The 23178-nt window shown below is 45.5% G+C and overlaps 1 protein-coding gene across 1 annotated transcript in view; it reads right to left on the reverse strand.

The window, feature by feature from the left end:
- Positions 1-23178, reverse strand: part of LOC142583438 (28S rRNA (uridine-N(3))-methyltransferase) — a 45906-nt gene that overhangs the window by 3955 nt on the left and 18773 nt on the right. Inside the window, exon 7 of the mRNA XM_075693907.1 lies at positions 63-216. Within this exon, the coding sequence (XP_075550022.1) occupies positions 63-216 (154 nt within the window). The remainder of the gene's footprint in view (positions 1-62; positions 217-23178) is intronic.

Consider the following 23178-nt stretch of genomic DNA (forward strand, 5'->3'; position numbering starts at 1 on the left):
GGCTTTCCCATTTGGGATTTATTTGTCCTCAATAATACTAATACCTCAGATCATTTGCATACCTCTGTCCTAATTGTTCTCGATCCTTGGTTAGGGCAGGTGTTGAGGTAGTAGTTGAATAAATATTCAGGGTCTTCAACATCCAGAGCTTCATCCACTTCAAGAGCTGCCTCCAGGCCCTTGAGACCTCCAAACACAACAAGTGCATGTTCAAATCTGCAATGGGGGGAAAAAAAATGCCTGCCATTATTTGAATGCATTATAGCAACACAATGTTTGCAAAGGAATAATTGCAGATAATAACCAGAACAAAGAAAAGAAAAACCATAGTTGGCAAGCCGACAAAAATTTGCAAGCTATAGCATGCAGCTTTACGTAAAAATTTCGCAAAAAATTTGGGGCTAGTATAACATCTTTCAACCGAAGTATGTGTATGCTGAAGCTGTGACTGATGAGTTTTTGAAGGTCGCAGAGTTTAAGTGTAGCCATTTGACAGAGAACAAATATTAGATAGCAGTCAAATGAAACCTTTCACTCAATACTATATGTCACCATTATTCTTACCCTCCAACAGGTGTGCACACTTAAAGGGCAACTCCGACGATTTTTTTACCATGTCAAGGTAATGGAATGTTTAGGTTCCCGAGAGCCCCTGTCACACGTATGATAGAATTGTTCTGCAATTTCGAAATTAATTTTATATAAGCAAAAAACGGCAAAAACGGAACTGAAACCTGCCGAAGCAGCCGAGCAGACCTCTTCATGTGGCCTCACAAGAGTCCCCTAGTAATTCTACTACTTCAAATACGGGAGCCAACGTTTCGACAAGTGGACACGTCTTTGAGCAAAACGAGAACAAGGTGAAAGCGGGAGCCAACAATTCGACAAGTGGACTTGTCAAATCCACTTGTCGAAACGTTGGCTCCTGCTTTCACCTTGTTCTTGTTTTGCTCATCGCCCTGCGGGGAAGGTGCGCAAGGCATGTCGGTCTCGCCTGCTGGGCGAACGAAACCAGTGAAGAGCAGACACTCAGCTGATTTGTGACCGCGCTGGACCTTCTGGTGACAATGTCAGCTGCACCAGCTCTTTGGGTCTGTCAAATAGTGACAGAATGACAAATTCAATAGCCAGGAATCACCGTTTGCATTCGACCCGCCACCACGAGAGCCAACGCCCATGAGCTACATATAGTGCTGCAACATGAAGGCCAAGGGTAGCCCTAACAAATTATTTTAACATGATAGTGTTAAGGGCCCCGCAACGGATTTTGGCGTCCAGCATCCCACATCGGACGTCGTTTTGGCAAAAAGAATTTTGAACCACCCATACCCAAAGCCTCCATGTGGCACAAGGAAGTTACTGAATTGAATTTCTCAAGCTAAATTATGCAGAAAAATCGCTAAGTACAACTTACAGACATGATAGCGTTGGACTGTAATTTTAATATAGGGTATAAGAAAACATAATTCTGTTACACGAAAACTCAAACAAGCTTCCTTTCACACGTTTCTACCATTCATAGACCGGCCACAGCACCCGCTATTTGCATGCACTGGCGCACGAATATCTTGGAGGCCATGAAGCGGCGCACACAGTTCCTTGCAACACCTCCAGATGGCACTCGCCTCCCCCGCAAGACCTAAATGTGATGGGCAGACCATGTGGGAAGTGGAAAAACCAGCAATCGACCATTGATTACTGTCTGATTACAGAAGGAACTCATGATAAGTTGAGAGAAATGGCCATTGATGAGGAAGGGTATAGCAGCATAGGGAGTGACCATAAACGCATCATTTTTAAAATGGGATATGTAGTTGGGAAAGAGAGCAAGGAGTCCAAAATGGCCAGTCCAAATTTTAACACTGAACAAATAACAAATGTACGTCACAAGAGTCGAGGAAGAACTTGGCAAATGGCCAACTAAAGAATGGGAATATAGTGAGCTTTTAAGTGTAATAACGACAGAAATACGGAAAGAGAAACAACATGTTTGTTAGAAAGCAATAAAGAAACCGAAAAGCTGGTGGAACAGGCAGATACGAGAAGCGATCGCTGAATGACAGAAAGCATCCAGAGAGCACAGGCAGGCAAAAAAAAGCGCAGTTGTCACAGGACGAAGTAGTCTGAAAGAAGTAAATATACCAGGAGAAAAAAATCTATGGTTCAAATACTGGTAAAAGCAAAGATAAAAGGTGAAAGTGAATATTGGTTGTCAGAAATATGTGAGAAAAAGAAGGCCACACCTAGAATATTTTGGAACTACATAATCTTATTAGGCAGGAAATCTGGTACAATACAACGACATATCCTAGACGAAGATGGAAACAAACTAGAAGGGGACGTGGCATTAAATTACATCCAAAAAATAACAGCCGAATCTTTCCAAGGCAATGATGAGGTTGTACTTGAGGAAAAAAATATCATGAAAGAGAACCAGATGGAAAAGGAGCTGGTGCTGACAAATTTCAACTGGAAGAAAGCCGAAGAGAAAATTCCGAAGCGCACATCCACAGGGCTAGACAAGGTTCTGGTTAGGCTGATTAATGAAATAGGTCCAAAAAGTAAGAAAGCTCTGGTGAAAGCAGCAGAAAAAAGTTCAAGATAGACGAATACCAGAAAGTTGGCGAAAAAGAATGAATTTAATTTATAAAGGTAAGGAGGAAGAAAGAATTCACTCGAATAAACCATTACAGCATTGCTAACCTGTAATATACAGGTTAGCAATGCAGGCAACCAAATTAAAGCTCAAGCATGGGCAGAGAATAATGGCATTTTGGGAGAACTTCAGAATGGCTTCAGAATTGGTAAGCGTTTGGATAATAACTTATTTGTTCTTACCCAGAGTATTGAAATATCAAGAGTAGAAAGAAGGCTGTTATATGTGGCCTTTTTAGACATTACAGGAGCATATGACAACGTAGACAACAACACTTTGTGGGATGTTCTGGAAGGGGAAGGCTTGGGCGACGATTGTATACAGCTTTTGAGAGAGATTTACCTAGAAAATACTATTTGCGTTGAATGGGAAGGGATGAGGAGCGAGGAGAAAGTTGATATCAACAAGGGACTGAGGCAGGGGTGCCCTCTATCCCCACTGCTGTTTATGATGTACATAATGAGGATGGAGAGGGCGCTAGAAGGAAGTAATATAGGGTTTAATCTCTCATATAGACAGGCAGGTACAGTAGTAGAGCAGCAGCTTCCAGGTTTATTTTATCCAGACGACATTGTGTAACTAGCTAACAAGCAAAGTAATTTGAAACGTCTGGCTAATATCTGCAGAGAGGAATGCGAGAATTTAGGTTTGAAAAGCATTTAAAAAATCTGGTGTTATGGCATTCAATGAAAACAGTGAACAGACTATCAATTCACGGCCAGGAATTACCTCGGTTAAAAGAATATAAATACCTTGTTATATGGATAAATGAAGGCAACAGATATATGGAAACACAGGAAGAAACAATAACAGCAAAAGGGATGAGAAATGCGGCCATAATGAAGCAAAGAGTGCTATGGGGATACGACAGGTACAAGGTGCTCTGGGGTATGTGGAAAGGTGTAATGGTTCCAGGACTCGCATTTGGAAATGCGGCCGTTTGCTTGAAATCAGGGCTACAATCAGGACTCAATGGCAACCAAAGGCCAGTGGGACGCCTCGCACTGGGCGCTCACAGGAAAACCACAAATGAAGCTGTACAGGGTCATATGGACTGGACAAGCTTTGAAGTGAGAGAAGCTGACAGTAAAATTTATTATGAAGAGCAGCTGAGGAATATGGAAGAAAGTAAATGAGCTGGGAGAGTTTTCAGGTATTTGTACAGGAAAAACATTGGTTCACGATGGAGGAAAGAACTAGGAAGCTCACCAGCAAGTATGCGACCGGTACGGTGAGCAACATGGCAACAAAGAACGTCAAGCGGAAACTCGGACAGGCTGAGATAATCTCATGGGTGGCAGCAATGCAAAAGAAACCTGCTATGAGTAACTACTTAACACTTTCAAGGTCGATTTTTTTCACCATATGCCACTGGCCAAGGTCAATTTTTTTTTATTGCAGATTTAAATTCTTCAGATGGACCTATTTCGAAAAAAATTACTGTAATTTTTCTAGGGTGACCATACAAGTGACAAAGCAATATTTTGTGTTAGTATAATAAAATATGTACTGTTTATTAATGAATAACGACAATAAAGAAAGGAAATAAACTTATAAGAATTAAAAGTTTGATGTGTTGTTATACACCTGGTTCAAAGGCTTAGAAAATGCACACACAAGATTATTTCGCAAGTCTCAAACGTTCCTACTCTTACACTAATATCTACGTACATAGCGTAATCGAACTGCATAGGTGAGCGCACTCAAGGAAACTGTGCGGTTGCGTGCCCGTCAGAAGAGCAAAACATGTGACAAACTTCTGCTAATCTTCATCTTATTGCCAACCAGAGGCAATTAGGTTTTGCCATTTTTGCAAGTCTCAAAAAAAAAAAGGAGGCAGAAACACTAACGAATGTGCGGCGGCGTCCTTCGCGTATACGCACCCCTGCGAGCAACAAACGAGCAAGTAACAGGCAGTCGCCCTTTGAGTGATTAATAACGAGATAGCCATAAATCTTGCGAGTGCAAGCAGCCGAAACAGCCCGTGGAACAAAACCCAAATTAACCACGCCAATGCGCGAGCGGTAGTATGTAGACGCGCCGGAGCAAACAAACCATGCAACGAAAACCGAGAGAGGGAGGCACGAGAAAAAAATTCCGTATTCCCACATAACGGCAGCACAAGACAGGAAAGAAAAAGTTAGTAAATTAGCATGCTTTTTAAATGTACAGATAGTGCCATAAATATACGACATCGACCATTTTGGACTTGTTCGCGGCACTGTATATTTGCGTCATTGACCCTGGTTAAGAGGAAAAAATGAAATCTGCAAAGGAACAACTTATGAGAACTCAAAGGGAAGCTCATTACTTTTTGAGGCGTGATCAGGGTGCCTTAGAACACCCACTTATAAAGCAAGATATAAGAAGGAAGAAGAAGCATGTGCTTGCTATGGTAAAGCCATGTTTTATTATTAGAGCACGTTTTATTAGAATGTGGAGATACCTGTCCAGCGCTCGATTTAGGCATCTCTGGCCTCCTTGAAGCCCTTGGGTTCAGCGAGAGCAGAAGGCACTTAAGTAAACATGTCCGCCATAGAGATTAGCAAGCGGAAGATTGGTGGAAGTACGGAAACAACAAACAACGGAGGCTTGCAAACACAAAGTTCACAATAGGGGTTCAAAAAGTTTGGCTATGGGAATTCATCCTAGGGTATTTTTCCTTTTCTTTTGTTTTTTTTTCTTTTCTTTTCGTTTCAACATAGGTAGGACATTCGGCAATATAATAACGAGCCTGGTGGGGCAACCCACCGCCAGTGGCGTAGCCAGAAATTTCGTTCCGGGGGGGGGGGGGGGGGGGGGGGGGGACTCACTTTGCAGCTTGGCCTCCTCCTTAAGAGGAAGCTTTAGCTCGGGCGCTCCTAACTAAATGCAATGTAGAAGGTGAATTCGTTTTTCTCGGCAACCACTGCACCAAATTTGATGAGGTTTATTGAATTTAAAAGAAAAACTTGAATTCTACTGACTTCTGGTTTTGAATTTTTCATTTAGGTTGTCAATTCTTTATTAAATATTGGCAAAAATCGCAAATTTCCAGAAAACGAAACTATCATGTTTAAAACTCAAACTCAACAATGAAAAATAATATCACAATTCTGCAGCGGACAAAATTGATACGTTACACATGAATCTGAAAAAATTTCGTATTATGAAAATAAGGCTTTTGCAGAACCCTTGTACACCACGTAAGCAATTCACGTAAGATACAAATTGACATAACAAATTTGTCCGCTTTGACTCTTAGAACAGATGCCATTCACAGAACCGCGATATCTGTTCTTGATGCAGAGCTATTAGTTTGTAAACGTCGTGCCTCTATTTTTTCTCGCACTTTTGAATTTTTCAATATATTTTAAACAAAATTCAGGCCCTAAATCGAAATTCCACTTCCAACAGATACTAGAATTAAACTTTCGCTCTCAAATGCAACAAATTTCATTAAAAGCGATCCAGGGGTTATCTAAAAAAAAAAAAAAACGTTTCTGCATTTCACATGTACTATTTGAATAGGTCGCGTCGGAGTTGGGCCCGAGCTAAAGCTTCCTCTTAAACAATTTGTCAAGGGATCAAATACATGAATAATAACTGCATTGCCATTGCCAAAGATGCTGCAAACGAATTCTTGAACACTACGCACTGTCAAAACAAGTGAAATATGTTTTTTTTTTTCAGTAAATATATACCTACTTGTATGTGCCAAAATTGTGCCCAAAATAACTGATATCAGTGCTTCCATGTTTTTGTGTATTTAATAAGTAAAGAAAACGTCACACAAACTTTAGAGCTATATCAGTTCGAAACCAGCAAAGCAGTGCATGCCACTGATATGAAAAATGTAAAGGTGATGAAATGAACAGGTTGAGGATAAATATGTTAATGAAACTTTGTCATTCAAGAACCTTGTTTACATTTTTGCACATATGCAACGGCCAGTGAAAAATCTCAATGAGGCTGTCATTTAATCCAATGTATTACGCAGGAGCAGCGGACACCGGTCGTGTATCGTGAGTAATGGCACCGAAATTACAGTCCCAACAGAGAGCACGTATACAAAGCCGTTCTGCAAAATATACGAGGGTGAGTCAAATAAAAGTAAGCCAATGCGAATATATGACAAACGGGGTACTTTATTTAAAAGTAGTCTCCATAAGCGTTTAGAGATTTGTCCCATTGACTAACGAGTTGCGTGATTCCCGTCTCATAAAACTCCTTGGGTTTCTGCTTCAAAATGTCTGCAACTGACTCTTTCACGTTATCGTCTGACACGAATGTGTTTCCCTTGAGCTGTTTTTTCCATTTGTCCCAAAATGTGGAAGCCTCAAGGCGACAGGTCTCAGCTGTATAGCGGGTGTTGCAGTGTTTCCCATTTGAACTTTGCCAGTTTTGTATTAACCACATCAGTGACGTGGGGACGAGCATTGTGGTGGATCAATTAAAAATTAAATTATGGGGTTTTACGTGCCAAAACCACTTTCTGATTATGAGGCACGCCGTAGTGGAGGACTCTGGAAATTTCGACCACCTGGGGTTCTTTAACGTGCACCTAAATCTGAGTACATGGGTGTTCTCGCATTTCGCCTCCACAGAAATGCGGCCACCGTGGCCGGGATTCGATCCCGCGACCTCGTGCTCATCAGCCCAACACCATATCCAGGTCATGGAACAAGATGACTCCATTCGTCCATTTTCCACGTCATTTGTTATTGATTGCGAGACGCAGCCAATCTGGCGTTTTGCAATATCGGAAACGATTGATAGTCTCTCCGGGTTTAGCAAATCCTATAAGTAATGGCCCCTGACGATCGAAAAAGAAAGTCAACACCTTTCCGCCGGAAATGACGGCCTTTGCTTTCTTTGTGGGTGGTGAATTCGAATGTTTCCGCTGTAAGCTTTGCCGTCGTGTTTCAGGCTCGTAGTTGTGGCACCATGGTTCGTCCCCGATCACAATCGCAGACAAGAAGTCGTCACCCTCATTGTGATACCGGATCAGATGAGTCAAGGCAGCGCAGAACCGCTCCATCTTATGGTGGTGGTTCAAATTCTTGGGCGTTCATTGTGCACACAAGAGCCGATAACCGAGATGTTCATGAATTATGGCGTGAACCGAACCGTGACTGATGTTCACACACTCTGCCAGTTCATCAATGCTTATCCTCTGTTCTTGTCTCATCAGCTCATCAACCTTTGCAATTTGTTGGGGGTGATTGCACGATGGCTTTGGCCCCATTTTGGATCATCTTTGCAACTTTCATGTTCTTCTTGAACCGTTTACTCCAACGCTTCACAGTGGCCAATGAAATGCAATGTTCAATGTACATGGCAGCCATATGGAGATTAATTGCTTTTTGGGAAACACCTTCAGCTGTAAAAATCTCATGGCACCACGCTGCTCAACTTCTGAAGCGTCCATTACGTCACGCAACCATGTTCAACCCAGCTTATGAGAGCATGAAAGAATGTTTACCCTCACACCTGCGTGTAACTTTTGTAAATGAGAGATGCCTGTGTGATATGCGCATGCCTCGCAGATAATGAACCAAACCATTATTGCGCGGGATGGGTAAGCTCAATTTCACTTAACTCGCCCTCGTTCATTAGAAATGCGAGAACACAATGGAATATACAAATGCTTGATAAAGGGCAAGAAAGAAAGACAAGTTCACTGCACATATACACAAAACCTTGCAATAAGATATTTGAATATATGTATAAGTCTCCAATAAATCTATGTATCTAAGAAAAAGTCACTGTATATAATGTGTCAAACAAGGCAAATAAACATGTTGCGTAATCACACAGAATTCTAGATCCCGCCCCGTTCCATCGACTCCCCCAATGTATCGCGCGTGACGGAAGGTGGCGCGCTTGCTCCCCACTCTTCTCCTTTGCGCACACAAGACTGAGCCACCATTGTTGGCTCACCCATTCCACCCCCCCTACGCTTTAACTCACACATACAGCATGCGGCGCACAGTCACAATGTTATCGCCCTTGGACTTCATACGAAACATGAGGGCAACGGCGGCAGCAGTAATGCGCCTGGAGTGTCCATATAATTGCTATCACAATAATATAATAAGAGTATCCGGCAAATTAAGCGTCCCATGGCCGATTACTGTCCACAAAACACGGAGTAACAAAATCAAACTTTCACCATGCGAGAAGTCGCTGCGCCGCAACAATGTTTTTTTTTTTCCCTTATGTGGTGCGGGAGCACCGAAATGAAAAAAAAAAAAAAACGCAAGGGAGAGTAAGTTAGCCACAATCCAATGCCTACTTTGGGCACCTAATGTGGCTACCAAATGAATATCAAAGAAAATGTGACGTTTGGTCCACAGAGAACCATACGCATAGTGCTCGGTATTCTACACCGGCGAGACAAAGACTTTCCGGAGAGGTTGCACTCAAGCCAACGCGCTGCAGTCTGCCGAGTCCTCACAGTGATGGCGGTGAGCGGCCATTGTTTTTTTTTTCTTGTCTGCTAGTGAAAAGGCGTCCAAAACTCTAGGCGAAAATCCACTCGGCCAGAGAAAACCAAACGCGCACCAAAGTACGCCGCACGATGGTCGAAGCAACACGAGAAAAACGCATGCGCTCTGGCTGGCTTTGGCACCCCGCGAGTAGGGTAGCGAGAATAAAAAAATTGAAGAGGCTCAATGTGTCCTCGCGAATAAAACTCAAAGTAGAAAAAAATATAAATAAGAATGTAGTTACTCTGGCTGGCTTTAGTGTCTTGACACGGGTGCTTTGGCGCAGGTGAAAAGAACGTTGATATTTTTTTCTGTGACATGACGGCACAAATGAACCGTCACAAAGCTTCCGTCCCATCAGGCCACACTGCATGCTCTGTTAACTTGTCTAATAGTGTGTTGATTTGGCTTGTCTTGTTGTATGTTCCGATGTACGATTTTAGAAAAGTCAATGCACCTTTGGCGTCAAATGTTTATAACAACATTAAACCCACAAACTTCCGCAATTGAATATCTAAAGCACAACTTTGGAAATGTCAATGCACCTTTCACATCAAAAGTTTATGAGAACTTTATATGCATAAAGTTTTGGAATTGACATCTGTACATTCCGCGGCAAGCTCGTTCCCCATCCAAACGACCTTGAAACTTTGTGCTCGGATGGGGCTGCTTGTGCTATGCGACTCCCGGTGCATGGGCGTTGCCACAAAATCCAGTCCGAGTTAGCTATGTTCGCGGTGAAATGTCTTTACGAGCGTGAAAAAGACATTCTAGACAAAATTCAGAATGATTTCCGGCACCGAGGGTTGCTTTGGTCGACGCGACGGTGCATCGACAGCGCGAAAACATTTCGGGGTGGGGGGGTGGGCTGTAGCCCCGTAAGCCCCCCCCCCCGGTTATGCCCCTGCCCACCGCCCCATTCCAAAGGGGACCGTCCGTTTTTCCATCGCAGCCCACGCAAGAGGCCACATTTCTACCTACCAGAAAGCCCACCTTTGTGCATATCGTTCGCCACCAGCATTTCCCGTTAAAACATTATGGTTACGTACGCTGTAGCTGCCGGGAAGCATGAGAAGTAGTCAGGTGCCCTTGAATGCTATCACGTTCCACTCTTAAAGGCGAAGCTTAAGCATCCTCCAATTTTTATACGTGCTGTTTGCTATTTTAGGCGTTTTACCCCTTCTCAGGGAAGCGCTTCGCATGCTCACTGTAAGATGTGGAGCACGACTTTCCGCATTTGTATCCAGCAAGAACGCCACTGAAGTCCAAATCACCGACCGGTGCATTTGTTTACACAGGCCGGTACAGCGACCACTCGTCGTTTGCTTGAGATATAATGCTAGCTGCTCATCGGTGACATCAATTAATGTGAGAATATGTCAAAACAGGCAGTTTGTGCATGCAAGCACCGTTGCAACACTCTGTACTGCGCTGATATGAACGACCACACTCCTTCGAAAACAGCAAGCAGGAGACCATAGTACGGGATCATTGTTGTGCTGGCTACTTATTCTTCGTATTCTCTTCACGCACACAATATATCCCGTAGAGTAGACACAGGTGAGGACGTTATGCATATGATCATTCATTTAGAGAATGTATAGTTTTTTTGTGGAAACGCCGATGCCAGTATCCATTGACACCATTACCAGCTGAACGAGGTGGTTGTTTATGCTGCTGTATCGAAGGCGCCTACGCTTGCTGTGCATTTGGGATACAAGGCAAGCAGTGCACCTCGAAAGCTGAATAATGAGTCTGCATGACAATATGTAAAAATACACCCATGTTCGTAGTCGCATTTAATGTAGGGAAGTGCCGGAAAGTGCGGCTGGCAGCTTTCCGTAGAAAAGGGCAACATACCGATTTCGATACTGCTCCATGCCGTTGCTTTTGTGTGTGTGTACTGTAAGAAATGAGGAATGGTCTATTTCAAATCCGTATGATCAAAACTGAACTACAGAAACAGTTTACTTCATCCTTATGGCCTAATTAGTTTCAGGTCAGTTGCTCAGGTCCGCCAGCAGTAAACGCATGAACCCTGCGACTATGACATATACACTTAACCTCGGCTAAACACGATCGGCATAAGCTGAACCTGTGTGTGCGGATGGCAAGGGCTGAAGTTCATGCAGCCAACAATGCAACACCGCTTGCCACCCCCCATCACTTGCCCGTCCACAGGAAATGCAACTTCTCACACCATGCACTAGCTCACGGTCATCAACTCCTCGACGCTGTCACCTTCATGATCCCAGCATGCTCTGCATGGAGGAGGAGGAGGAGGAAAAACTTTATTTTCTCTAATTGGTTAGAAATTAGCGGTGGCAGATGCGGTCGGCCGTCTTCACGGTCTTCTTCCCCATCTGTGCAGGGTCGACGCCCCTATTCCAGGGCACCACTGAGGGTGGCTACTCGGCGAGCGTGCCTTACTAGTCCATGCTGGACTTTCGGGTCGCTGCTGGAGAGCACCCTCTCCCACTGCTCCGCACTCGGGTCTTTTATTTGAAGGAATTGTTGATTCTGAACGCATTCCCATGTAATGTGATATAAGGTGGGCTTGGCGCCGCACCAGGGGCAAATGTCTCTATACTGGGTGGGAAACATCTTGCTTAGTGTGTTTAGGTTTTGATATGTTCCTGTCTGCAGCCTCCTCCAAGAGGTTGCTTCATGCTGATTTAGGCTGTTGTGGGGTGGAGGGTATTTGCATGGAACACTCCTGACGTCATACACAATGTGGCCTGTAATTGAGGAAGAGGTAAGGTAGGATGTTCGAGGCAATCAATTAAATTCATTTGTAAAAAATCTGTGAAACTCTCAAGCCTGCTTTTTTGATGACATGACGGAAGTGTTCAGAGGAATGTACCCAATGAATTTTATCGACATCCATTGACATCGAAAAATCGCCCGAGTTGCCCTTTAATGAAGTAAAGCTAAGATGACCTCATGTTATCTAAAGTACCAGTTGACATAGGTTTCACAGCAGACATCACCTATATTTCTCACAGAATTTATGCAACTGGCCACCTGATCACTGAAAATGCTCATGTTTATGTTCCTTTCAAAAGCATTATAACCACCTCTTTTTCAGACACTCATATGGATTTCCTTTGTTGCTTCATTTGTAGTGAAGAGGACGAAGAAAACGCTCTTGTGTCGGCTGTGCGCGCGATCAGCATTCATGCACTGCCGGTGCAACTGGACTGTGCCTATAGTGCCTTATAATAAATCCCCATATTACATTTGGCGGAATGTGCTGCACTTCCCGACCTCACCCTGGGACTTTGCAGCCGAACTTTGACAACTGCTCCAGCCGCTACCATGAACGAGCCTCCCAAGAATCTGCTTGGAGCATCCGTCGCTCCTATCATGTGCGCTATCATCCGCTAAAAACAGGAGGGTGCCGCTGCCGCTGGACGCGCCATCCAGCGGCAGCGGGACCCTCCTGTTTTTAGTAGCGGATCAGGTGAGAATGATGTGGAAGATTGGCTGTCTACCTATGAACACATCAGTGATCACAAGTGGAATGGCCCGACGAAGCTACGCACCATCATCTTCTATCTTGCTGACGTTGCGAACCTCTGGTTCCACAATCATGAACGGGAACTACAAACTTGGTCCGCTTTCAAAACAGCATTCGCGGAAGTCTTCGGTCACCCGGCCTTGCAAAAACTCCATGCTGAACAGCGCCTAGGCCAGCACACTCAACAGCCCGGCAAGACTTACACCAGCTACATAGACGATGTCTTGGATATTTGCGCCCGCGTCGATTCCACCATGAGTGAAGAGGACAAGGTGAAGCACATCCTCAAGGGCATCAAGGACGACGCATTTCAAATGCTCCTGGCGTAAAACACTACTTCTGTCGCTGCTATCGTCACTCTTTGCCAGAGCTTCGATGAGCTGCGTCGACAAAGGGTCCTTGTGCGCAGCGCTGTTGCACCTGGCGACTCTCTCGTGCCTCATGCTTCACTACAACTCCACACCAGCATCATCGCTCTCTGTTGAGATTAAGGATTTCATTCGTGAGGAGGTGGCTCGCCAACTGTCTATGCTGCCTCTCAACGATCGACCTCCCCAGCCTGACGCATCTCTAGCTGCACCCATTAGGCAGGCCATTCGCGAGGAACTTTCCAAGTCGCTACCTTTAGTTCAACCCTGCCCTCCCGTGACTGCACCTCTGACCTAAGCCGAAGTCGCCGCGTGACCTGTGCCGCCGACGTTCGTGTTTCTTGCGCCAATGCAACTTCAAGCTGCACCTTCTTCCGCGTCGCCTCTGATTCCGTCTCGACGCCCAGTTCAGACCCCTTGGCGCACACGCAACAACCGGCCCATATCCTTCGCTTGCGGTGTTTGCCAGCCATGTCGCGCACTTCTGCCGTCGTCGCATGCCACCTGCTAACGCTGTTGTTGCAATGCCCTGGATATGGCTATTCCCACGATACTACCAGGCATGCGATGTTTCCCAACCCAGAGTTCTCGCTGCCTCCTCAACGCCCTGTCGGCACCCATTGTTCGCCATCACTGCGTCATCACTCGCTTTCCCCCTTACGTCGCCGCCAGTCACCTAGCGAGGGAAACTAGTTGCTGCAGTTCTGCAGGCACGAACTGCAAGCTTCACAACTTCTACAAGGCCTGCACAGTCGCCACGCAATTTATTGGACACTGTAGTCGAAGGAACCGCCGCAATTGCGCTTGTTGATACTGGGGCTGCAGTTTCTGTTATCGACGAAAAGCTTTGTCATAACCTCCACAAGGTCATAACACCGTTGTCTGGTATGCTTCTACGCATTGCGACCGTGCAACATATAGCCCCGCTAGCTCAATGTACTACAAGGGTGGTCATCGACGTCATTGTCTATGTTGTTGAATTTTCCATGTTGTCTTCATGTTCACATGACATCATTCTCGGCTGGGACTTCTTGTCTCACCATCGTGCCATCATCGACTGTGCCCGGGCCGAAGTGGCGCTTTTCCCGCTTGCCGATGCCCCGGTGCCTGACCCTTCTGAAGATAAAGCCTCCAAGCTCACCGTTGCATCTGATACGGACACCCCACCCGAAATGTCTGTGTTTGTGCCCGTCTCTTGCTCTACTGCGCCAAACACTACAGTACTTTTTACACCGTCGCCAATTTTTCTACATCACAAGGCCCTACCTCTCCCGTTTGCTGTCCTCACCACTGTACTGGATTATCCTCTATGCTTGTGTATAACCCGTCTCACTACCCTGTGACCTTACTGCGTGGCGAATCGCTATGTCGTGATCAGCCCCTTGACCCGCTTCACATTCTCAACGCTTCCGACGACACGGCCTGTTATGAGCTCGATGCCCTCACTTCTCCTGTGCTGTGCACGTCATCATCATCATTGTCGTCATCGTCAGACGTTCTTAAATCTGTCGTAGACGCTGATCTGCCGCCTCCGTATCGGCATCAAGTCCTCGCGCTTCTTCAGAATTTTCGTTTGTCGTTTGATTGTAAACAACCATCTCTGGGGCGTACGGCAACTGTCACTCACAGCGTCCACACTGGTTTCCATCCTCCTTTACGCCAGCAACCATACCACGTGTCGGCAGCCGAGCGACAAATTATAACGAACAAGTTGACGATATGCTGCACCGTGGCGTCATTCGCCCTTCCCGCAGTCCTTGGGCGTCTCCTGTAGTATTAGTAAGCAAGAAGGATGGGTCAATACGTCTCTGTGTGGATTACCGTCAACTCAATAAGATCACTCGTAAAGATGTCTATCCGCTGCCTCGGATAGATGATGCCCTCAACTCCTTACAAGGCGCGGAGTACTTCTCATCTCTGGATCTTCGCTCCGGCTATTGGCAAGTGCCGATGGCAGAAGATGACTGTGAGAAGACAGCTTTCATCACACCCGACGGCTTGTACGAATTTACCGCAATGCTATTCGGGCTCTGCAACGTGCCCGCTACTTTCGAGCGTATGATGGACACCATCCTTCGTAACTACAAGTGGAAAACATGTCTGTGCTACCTTGATGATATCGTGCTGTTTTTGTCAGATTTCCCGACGCACCTCGTTCGCTTGCATGAGATACTGACCTGCCTCACCTCTGCTGGCCTCCTACTCAACATCAAAAGGTGCCGTTTTGCTGCCCGCAAGTTAACAATATTGGGACACGTTGTATCGAAGGATGGTGTGCTTCCTGGCCCAGCCAAGCTTTGTGCAGTCGTAGAGTTTCCGAAGCCCACTACTCTTAAGGCGCTCTGCAGCTTTATAAGGCTCTGCTCTTACTTTCGGCGTTTTGTGCACAATTTCGCAACTATCATCGCACCACTGACCAATTTGCTTACCACTACCAACGGCATCTCCGCGTGGTCAACTTCCTGTGACGAAGCATTAAAGCAACTGCATCGCCTACTTACTTCGCCACCGATTCTTAGACACTATGATCCCACAGCGCCTATACAGGTACACACGGATGCCAGCGGCATTGGATTTGGTGCAGTCCTCGCACAACAGAAAGACGGCTATGATGAGTATGTCGTCGCATATGCGAGCCGCACTTTAAAGAAGGCAGAAGCCAATTACTTTGTAACAGAAAAGGAAAGCTTGGCCATTATTTGGGCTCTCGTCAAATTTCGTCCATACCTATATGGTCGCCCTTTTGACATTGTCACCGACCACCATTCTATTTGCTGGCTGTCCTCGTTGAAGGATTCGTCAGGTCACCTAGGCCGATGACTTCGCTTACAATATGACGTCCGCATTGTCTACCGCTCGGGCACAAAGCACTCTGACGCCAATGCGCTTTCCCGATCACCGCTACCTTCTGATGTGGTTTCAGTGTCCCCGCTCTTCGCATCCATGTCAGCCTTCAATGTCGCTGATATGCCGGATGAGCAGCATAAGGATCCCCTGCTTTCAACTATGCTGAATTTCCTCCACAACCCATGCGTCACACCCTCTTCTCAAACACTTCGTCGCCAAGCCATTCACTTTGCTGTATGCGACAATATCATTTACCGCAGAAATTACCTGCCTGATGGTCGCAAATGGCTCCTTGTGATACCACGACACATGCATTCTGACATATGCACTTATTTTCATGCTGCTCCTCATTATGGTCACACCGGCATTCTGAAAACGTATAATCGGCTAAGGCAGCGTTTCTACTGGCACGGCATGTATCACTTCATGCGCAAGTACGTACGCGCTTGCACGGCGTGCCAACGGCTTAAATTCCACAGCGCCCTCCTAGTGAGTTACAGCCACTGCCCTGTCCGGCTCGGCCCTTCGATGGCGTCGGCATAGACCTATATGGGCCACTTCCCTGCAGCTCCTCAGGTAACCAATGGATAATTGTAGGTGTCAACCACTTGATGCGGTGCGCCAATACTGCCACACTCCCGGCAGCTTCTGCACCTGAAGTTGCATTTTTCATTTTGCGGAACTTCGTTCTTCGACATGGCACACCACGCGAACTGCTCAGAAACAGGGGACGTGTCTTCCTGTCCGAAGTAATCCAAGCCCTTCTTGCTGAATGCAGCATCGTTCACCGCAAGTCTACAGCCTACCACCCGCAAACGAATGGCTTGACGGAGAGGTTCAATTGCACACTCGGTGACATGTTGACTATGTACGTCGCCTCGGACCGCAGTAACTGGGACACTGTTTTGCCATTCGTCCCGTATGCCTATAATATGGCCACACAAGCTACCACTAGCTTTTCGCCTTTTTTTCTGCTGTGTGGACGAGCTCCCTCGTGTACTATGGACACACTGCTCCCATACCGACCCGATGCTTCCAAGTGCACTCCTGTGTCTGAAGCCACCAAATACGCCGAGGACCGTAGGCAGCTCGTGCGAACCCTTACGACTGCTGCTCAAGGTCGTCAAAAGGTGCGACATGACAGGGGCGCACTTACACCACTTTTCCCGACTGGTTCCCTTGTTTGGTTGTGGGTTCCACTTCATAGCCCTGGCCTTTCAACCAAACTCCTTGCACACTATGATGGCCCCTACCGCGTCATAGACCGCACCTCCGTTGTCACCTACGGTGTAGAACCTGTGACGCCATCACCCGACCTTAGACATAGTGGGCGTGACAAGGTTCATGTAAACCGACCTAAGCCGTACTATGAACCCCTCATCCTACCTACGCCGTAAGTCGCCAGGATGGCTGCTCTTCTCTCCCGGGGGCCATTGTAGTGAAGAGGAGGATGAAGAAAACGCTCGTGTCGGCTGTGAGCGCGATCAGCATTCATGTACTGCCAGTGCAACTAAACTGTGCCTATAGTGTCTTATAATAAATCTTTATATTACACATGCTACAGTCGGGCGTATGACAATTTTTCCTTTCATGAACCTCCACCTCGCGGGCTTCTGCAGAACTGATTTGCCAACAAGGACAGCTTTGGCAGCAAGAAAATTACTTTTTTTTAACAATGTAAAATTCTGAAAATGTCCGCAACTTATGACAGGCTTCTGCAAATCCTTTTAAACATATATGTAAGTAGCCCTTTTCTCTTACTTTTCAGACAGTCCAATGCATCCTGGCACCTTTTATAATGGGGCAGGGGGCAAATGGTGACACTGCCACCACCAAAACAAGTGTTTGGAGGGAAGAAACACAAACTGACAGAAGAAATAGTCCTCAAGAGAGCCAGAAAGACACTCATAAGAAACATGCGTCAGACTGCCTGGTGCATAAGAATGGTCACTACACTGCACTTACAGTTAGACCTCAATATAATGAAGTCGATCAAATTGGCACTATGCTAAATAAAAATTTCATTACATTGAAATTCAACTCACTACGCACATAAGTACAATCAACAACGGATTTTTCTTACACGGAAGGGGCTGTAAAATTTGCCAAATTAGTGACAAACGAAAAAAAAAAAAAAATTTCAATGAAAAAATTAATTCATTTTGTTGAATATGAGAGTCAGCGACCAAAGATAAGATTTCATGCAGGGTCGACAATATATCTTCACATCGATGGCATGAAACAAAACCTGCACCGCCGTGGCTGATAGTATCGCCCACAGTGGGACGATGCTATCAGTGGATCGCTCTCCACACAGTCCAACCATAGCTGCACTGAAACACGTCAGGCGCCGCAAAAAAAGCTTCACTTTAAATCGCATGAAAGTGAGGCGATGGGTGACTACTTGTTTTTACACAGCTGCCATGTTGCAAGTTTGCAACAATGCACGTGTTATGTCCGAGAAATTGAGCAACATCCGGTACGGCGTCTGAAATTTCTGTAGGTGTTATGAGTTATTTCTAGTACTATTGGTTCTATGAGCAAAAAAGTTGCAGTTTCACCCGAATGGTTAAGCATTGATAGCAATAGCAAAGTATTAGATAACTACATGAAGATTTGTAGCTTTATTGGCCATATAAATTGCAGTAAACATTCACTTAAAAAGCATACAGGCAAGCACGAACAGTTCGCATTTGGTGACTGCGAACACTCGCTGCCACAATGCTGGTGTGATGAAAAAAGCAGGCAAAAAGGAGCGAATGCTTTGCCTCTCACTTCAACGCATCTCTGAAACTCAGGATTACGTGACCTCCACCACTAAACGCGCGGGAAGACAGCGCACATGAAGCCACCAACCTCTGCACCCGCCACAGGTTACCTCCAGAATAGGGTGCACAAACCACATATGTGCCGATAGCCATGCGCAGCCACTGCCAGCCTAGAGGAGGAGACATCCGCTCATTCCCCCCCCCCTCCGCCATCCCCTTGCGCATGCAATAGGATCTTACCACACTTACAGCGCGCAATAGGCCCTTATCCCACTTTATACAAAACATGACGCTGAGAGGGTTTTGCATTTAGTACTAGTACTGCTACTAATGCTGATCGCTGCCACCTGAGGAAGGGATAACTGGCAACAATAAAAACACCAAATTGGGCACTGATATAGCGCACTCTCCAAACACAGAAGTACATGCAGCATAGAATGAGTTAATACGAATGCGCCATACCCTCCACCGACACCGTACCCACCAGTCATGACCTAAGAAATCACTAGCTGAATGAGACTAGGGCCACTAGGGCAGCCAACAACTCTGCCAGCATAAAGAGCGGCGCTGCAGTCTTATAAAGGTTAAAAAAATAACACATGTTGGGTTTCCCTACTACTTTCGTAACAACACTATGTGCGATGGACTTCCAACTGGATTAGATTGGATTGAATTTTTTTGTCAATCTGGTCAGACAAAGTGCAGGACATGGATAGAAATGTACAGAACTGTAGAAATCGTCAAAATCCAGGAGTCTTTCGGATAATCCGAGAGACTTGGCAGGTATAGAATAGTGTCCTATTCGATTTGGTCTTCAAATCAAATACAGTCGCCGACTGATTTTTCGGACTCCAAAAATTAGGACATGCTCGATTATTCGGTCTGCTTCGCAGCACCACCATTCTCCCCATAGACCACAATGTATAACAACTGCCCAAAGTTTGGACACCTTGCAACCTCTCGTCTGATTTTTCGAACACTCTTTGAGCCAACTTGATCGAGAGCACCATGCACTGACTCTGACTAGTGCATGGTTCGACTTGCTGAACGCCATATTTTTTTAACGGAGCCTCCTTGCTGCCCCACAAAGTGGCGCTACTGCAAATCCCCGTTCATCATCATCGTTTCTGCCTGGTTCGATTATAGAGGCTAGAAGGTTATCCTAGTGTCGTGAAGGCACGAGCCGACATGAAATACTTTGCTATGCTCCGGCAGATGGCGCCAGCGCTCGCTGGCGGGTTGCTCTTGCAGGCTCCGGCGTGCTTTTCGGCGGGCGCTCAAAAGTTACCGGCGCTTTCCGCCGATTTGCAAGTTCAGTAAATGTGCATGCAATAATCTATGAGGGCCAGTCAACCTTACAAACTTAGCGAGCACGCTTATCGCGACGAGAGTTAAAATAAAGCTTTGTTTTGGGCTCGTTCGCCTATAGCTGGTTATGACAGCAGCGTAACTATGATGAAGAGACAGAGAAACGAGACGGTGCGCTTATGTGTTTCTATGTGCCTTGTCTTCATCTCTGTTGTGCTGCCATTTGAACCAGAGTGACTGACGTTACGCAAGCAGCCGTAATAAAATGGGGTTGCTATTTTTTTTTTTCTACGGGAGATGCGACACCAATCAGCCCACAAATGTGGAGAGGTAATTGAATGCTTTCTGTTTGCCTCATGCATAATTTATTGCAGCTTTACAAAATTGGACACTATGGTCTGCAAAAATGTAGGGGGAGCACTTTCAAAACCTATGTTACAAGGTTTTTTTTTTTCCACAACGAAGGTAGGTATGTACAAAATCGGGGAGCATTTTCATGACTGTCGTTCTACTGGCATCACCTCATTTTCAGGAGCTTCTGTTTTTCTATTTGTGTGTTCCGTTCCATGTTCTTTGCTTGTGCAAAGTGCAGCCTCGTCAGTGCAAACTTTACTATGTTTGTTGTCAAACTCCGCACATGCTCACTGCATGCAACCCACTTCTTTAATGCTTCACTCCCTGAAGTAAATGCAAAAAGCAGACCATGCTTTCAGCATGAAGCTGATTCCTGCTGAAATATGCAGTAAATGTGTCCAACTTTACAAACAAGCTTCTCAACAGCTTTGGAAGGGTAGACCCAGCCCCACGATCAAACTGCATTGTTAGTATGGAATTTCCATCACAATCTGCTTGTAGGGGCAAAATACAAAGGCGAGAGGCATACTCCGGGCGTGGAAACTTTTTTAAAGACTTTCTGACAACATAGCCAGCTATATAATATACTAATCTACTGTCACTGTGCTTTTCGACACAGTTGTCGTGATCCAACTGCTTGCCTTGTGTTTTTAACACAGATTCTGCACACTCCAAATTGCCATCATCCAATATCTCATCAATAATTTCTGTTAGGTGGTCAGCCTTTCATTTTCCAACATCAGATGGCTTTGAGAGTGCGATTACGAAGTCTCCTGGTGAGTTCCCATTTTTAGGAGGCCTTGCCAGACTGTAGAATGACAAGCTGTTTATTATAATTAAAGGCTGTTCAGATGAAGGATGGTCATTACAACCAAAGGATTGCCTTACAACACCAAACATATTCTCCATTTTGTCCTGACTAAGATTAGCTGTTAACAAGTACTAGCCTAGTGAGCTACTTAAGTAGTTTAAAAGAGACAGAGTGCTTTTTGTGGTCACACGCAGACCAAGGGCAGTTCCTGGGGTAAGAAATCAACCACCATGCTTGGCAGCATAATCTTCCCATTCTGCAAGGAATGCAATGAACTCTTCAAGAAACTGCTTTTGGAGAGTTGGGTCGGAGACCTTTAGACGGTGTTCTTGAAGTCATTATAAATATCAACCTTTCCATAAGCTTCACAAGCTATTTTGTCGGCTCAGTTGCTCTGAAGTGCCTGTCCAAATGAACTTTATAGAAAAAAATCTCCTTTAGTACCTCCTCGCTAAATAGCTGGAGGGCTAAGTTCACGCGCATTTTTTTCAAACGCATTTGGATGAATGTGCGAGCAGGTAATGTGTGGCATTACTTTAAGAGTTAGTGAATCCATCTCCAAGGCACTGTCACAGAAGTTCAGCACGTCGCATCGCACCAAGCCGTGGCACTACGGTGTCAACGTAAATAAAGGCTGGAACAAAGTGAACTACGTCGGTGCACGTGCTACCCAAAACCGACGACGACTTGTGTCTGCATTCCTTCGGCTGGCATCAGTAACCCGCCACAGGAGCGCAGCGCCCTCTTCGAACTACCCCGCCAAGCATCCAAACTGGTTTCTCCGGCGCTTCGGGAAACATTCTGTCGTTCGGCGATCACTTCTCGTATCTCCCTGTTCCACCAGCTTTTCAGTTTCTTTTATTCCTTTCCAAGGAGCATGTTGCTTCTCTTTCTGTATTTCTGTCGTTATCACACCTAGCTCGCCATATTCCCATGCTCTTCTTGGTCATTTGCCAAGTTTCTCCTCGACTCTTGTGACTATTTGTTATTTGATCAGTGTTAAAATTTGGACTGGTAGTTTTGCACTCCTTGCTCGCTTTCCCAACTGCATATCCTATTTTCAAAATGATGCGTTTATGGTCACTCCCTATGCTGCTATACCCTTCCTCGTCAATGATCATTTCTCTCAACTTATCATGAATTCCTTCTGTCATCAGACAGTAATCAATGGTCGATTTCCGGTTTTACACTTCCCACATGATCTGCCCTTCACACTTAGGCTCTGTATTCCAGATAACAAGGTTATGTTGCGCACAAGGATCTAGCACTGACTTCCTGTTGTTGTCAGTATAGCTAACTAGATCCTGTATATGGGCATTCATGTCACCTAATAGGATAATTTTGGCATCATTCCCGAAACTCTTATTAATGTCAGCACTTAGGCATTCCACTAACTCTTGATTCTTCTCTGCGCAATTATTTCCGACCCACAAATACATTACGCCCAGCCAAGTTTTTTTTTCTACTCATTGCACCTGATAACCAAAGATGTTCTTGACATTTTGAATTCTCTTTTCCAATTGGTTCCCTGATGGATCAGCATTCCGACTCCCCCTCCCTTTCTTTCCGACTTAGTTCTGTTGCACCCTTCCCAAACATAATTCTCAATCACTGGTGGGTCTTCCAAGTCCCTAAAGGTGTGTTTCTGTAACCGCATACACCCCTATTTGTTCTCTATTTAACTGCTCCTCAGTCACTGCCCATTTTTCCTTTCTTCTGCCGCCCTGCATGTTTATGTAGCCTATAGCATGGCGAGCTCTCTTTCCTGTTTTCCTCCTTTTTCTGTTACTGATGGCGATGCTATTCTGAAGTTCCCTTAGGGGACCTTCTTCATTACTACCTACTCTGGCCTCCTGAGCGCCCGTGGGCCCCCTGAAAAAGCAACAGCGCAACCAGCAAGTCACCAGCCCACTTCTCGTCCAAGCCTGTAATTGAAGTAGATCCCGTCTTGTTCAAAAGCACCACACCTTCTCACTTCCCTGTTTACTTCGACAACCTCGAAACCTTTCCCTCGGCTCATTTTCCATATCGCCTCATTAGCAGCCACTACGGCTCTTTGTATGTGACTGTCACGTA

This window comes from Dermacentor variabilis, chromosome 1 (genome assembly GCF_050947875.1).
Source record: "Dermacentor variabilis isolate Ectoservices chromosome 1, ASM5094787v1, whole genome shotgun sequence".
NCBI lineage: Eukaryota > Metazoa > Arthropoda > Arachnida > Ixodida > Ixodidae > Dermacentor > Dermacentor variabilis.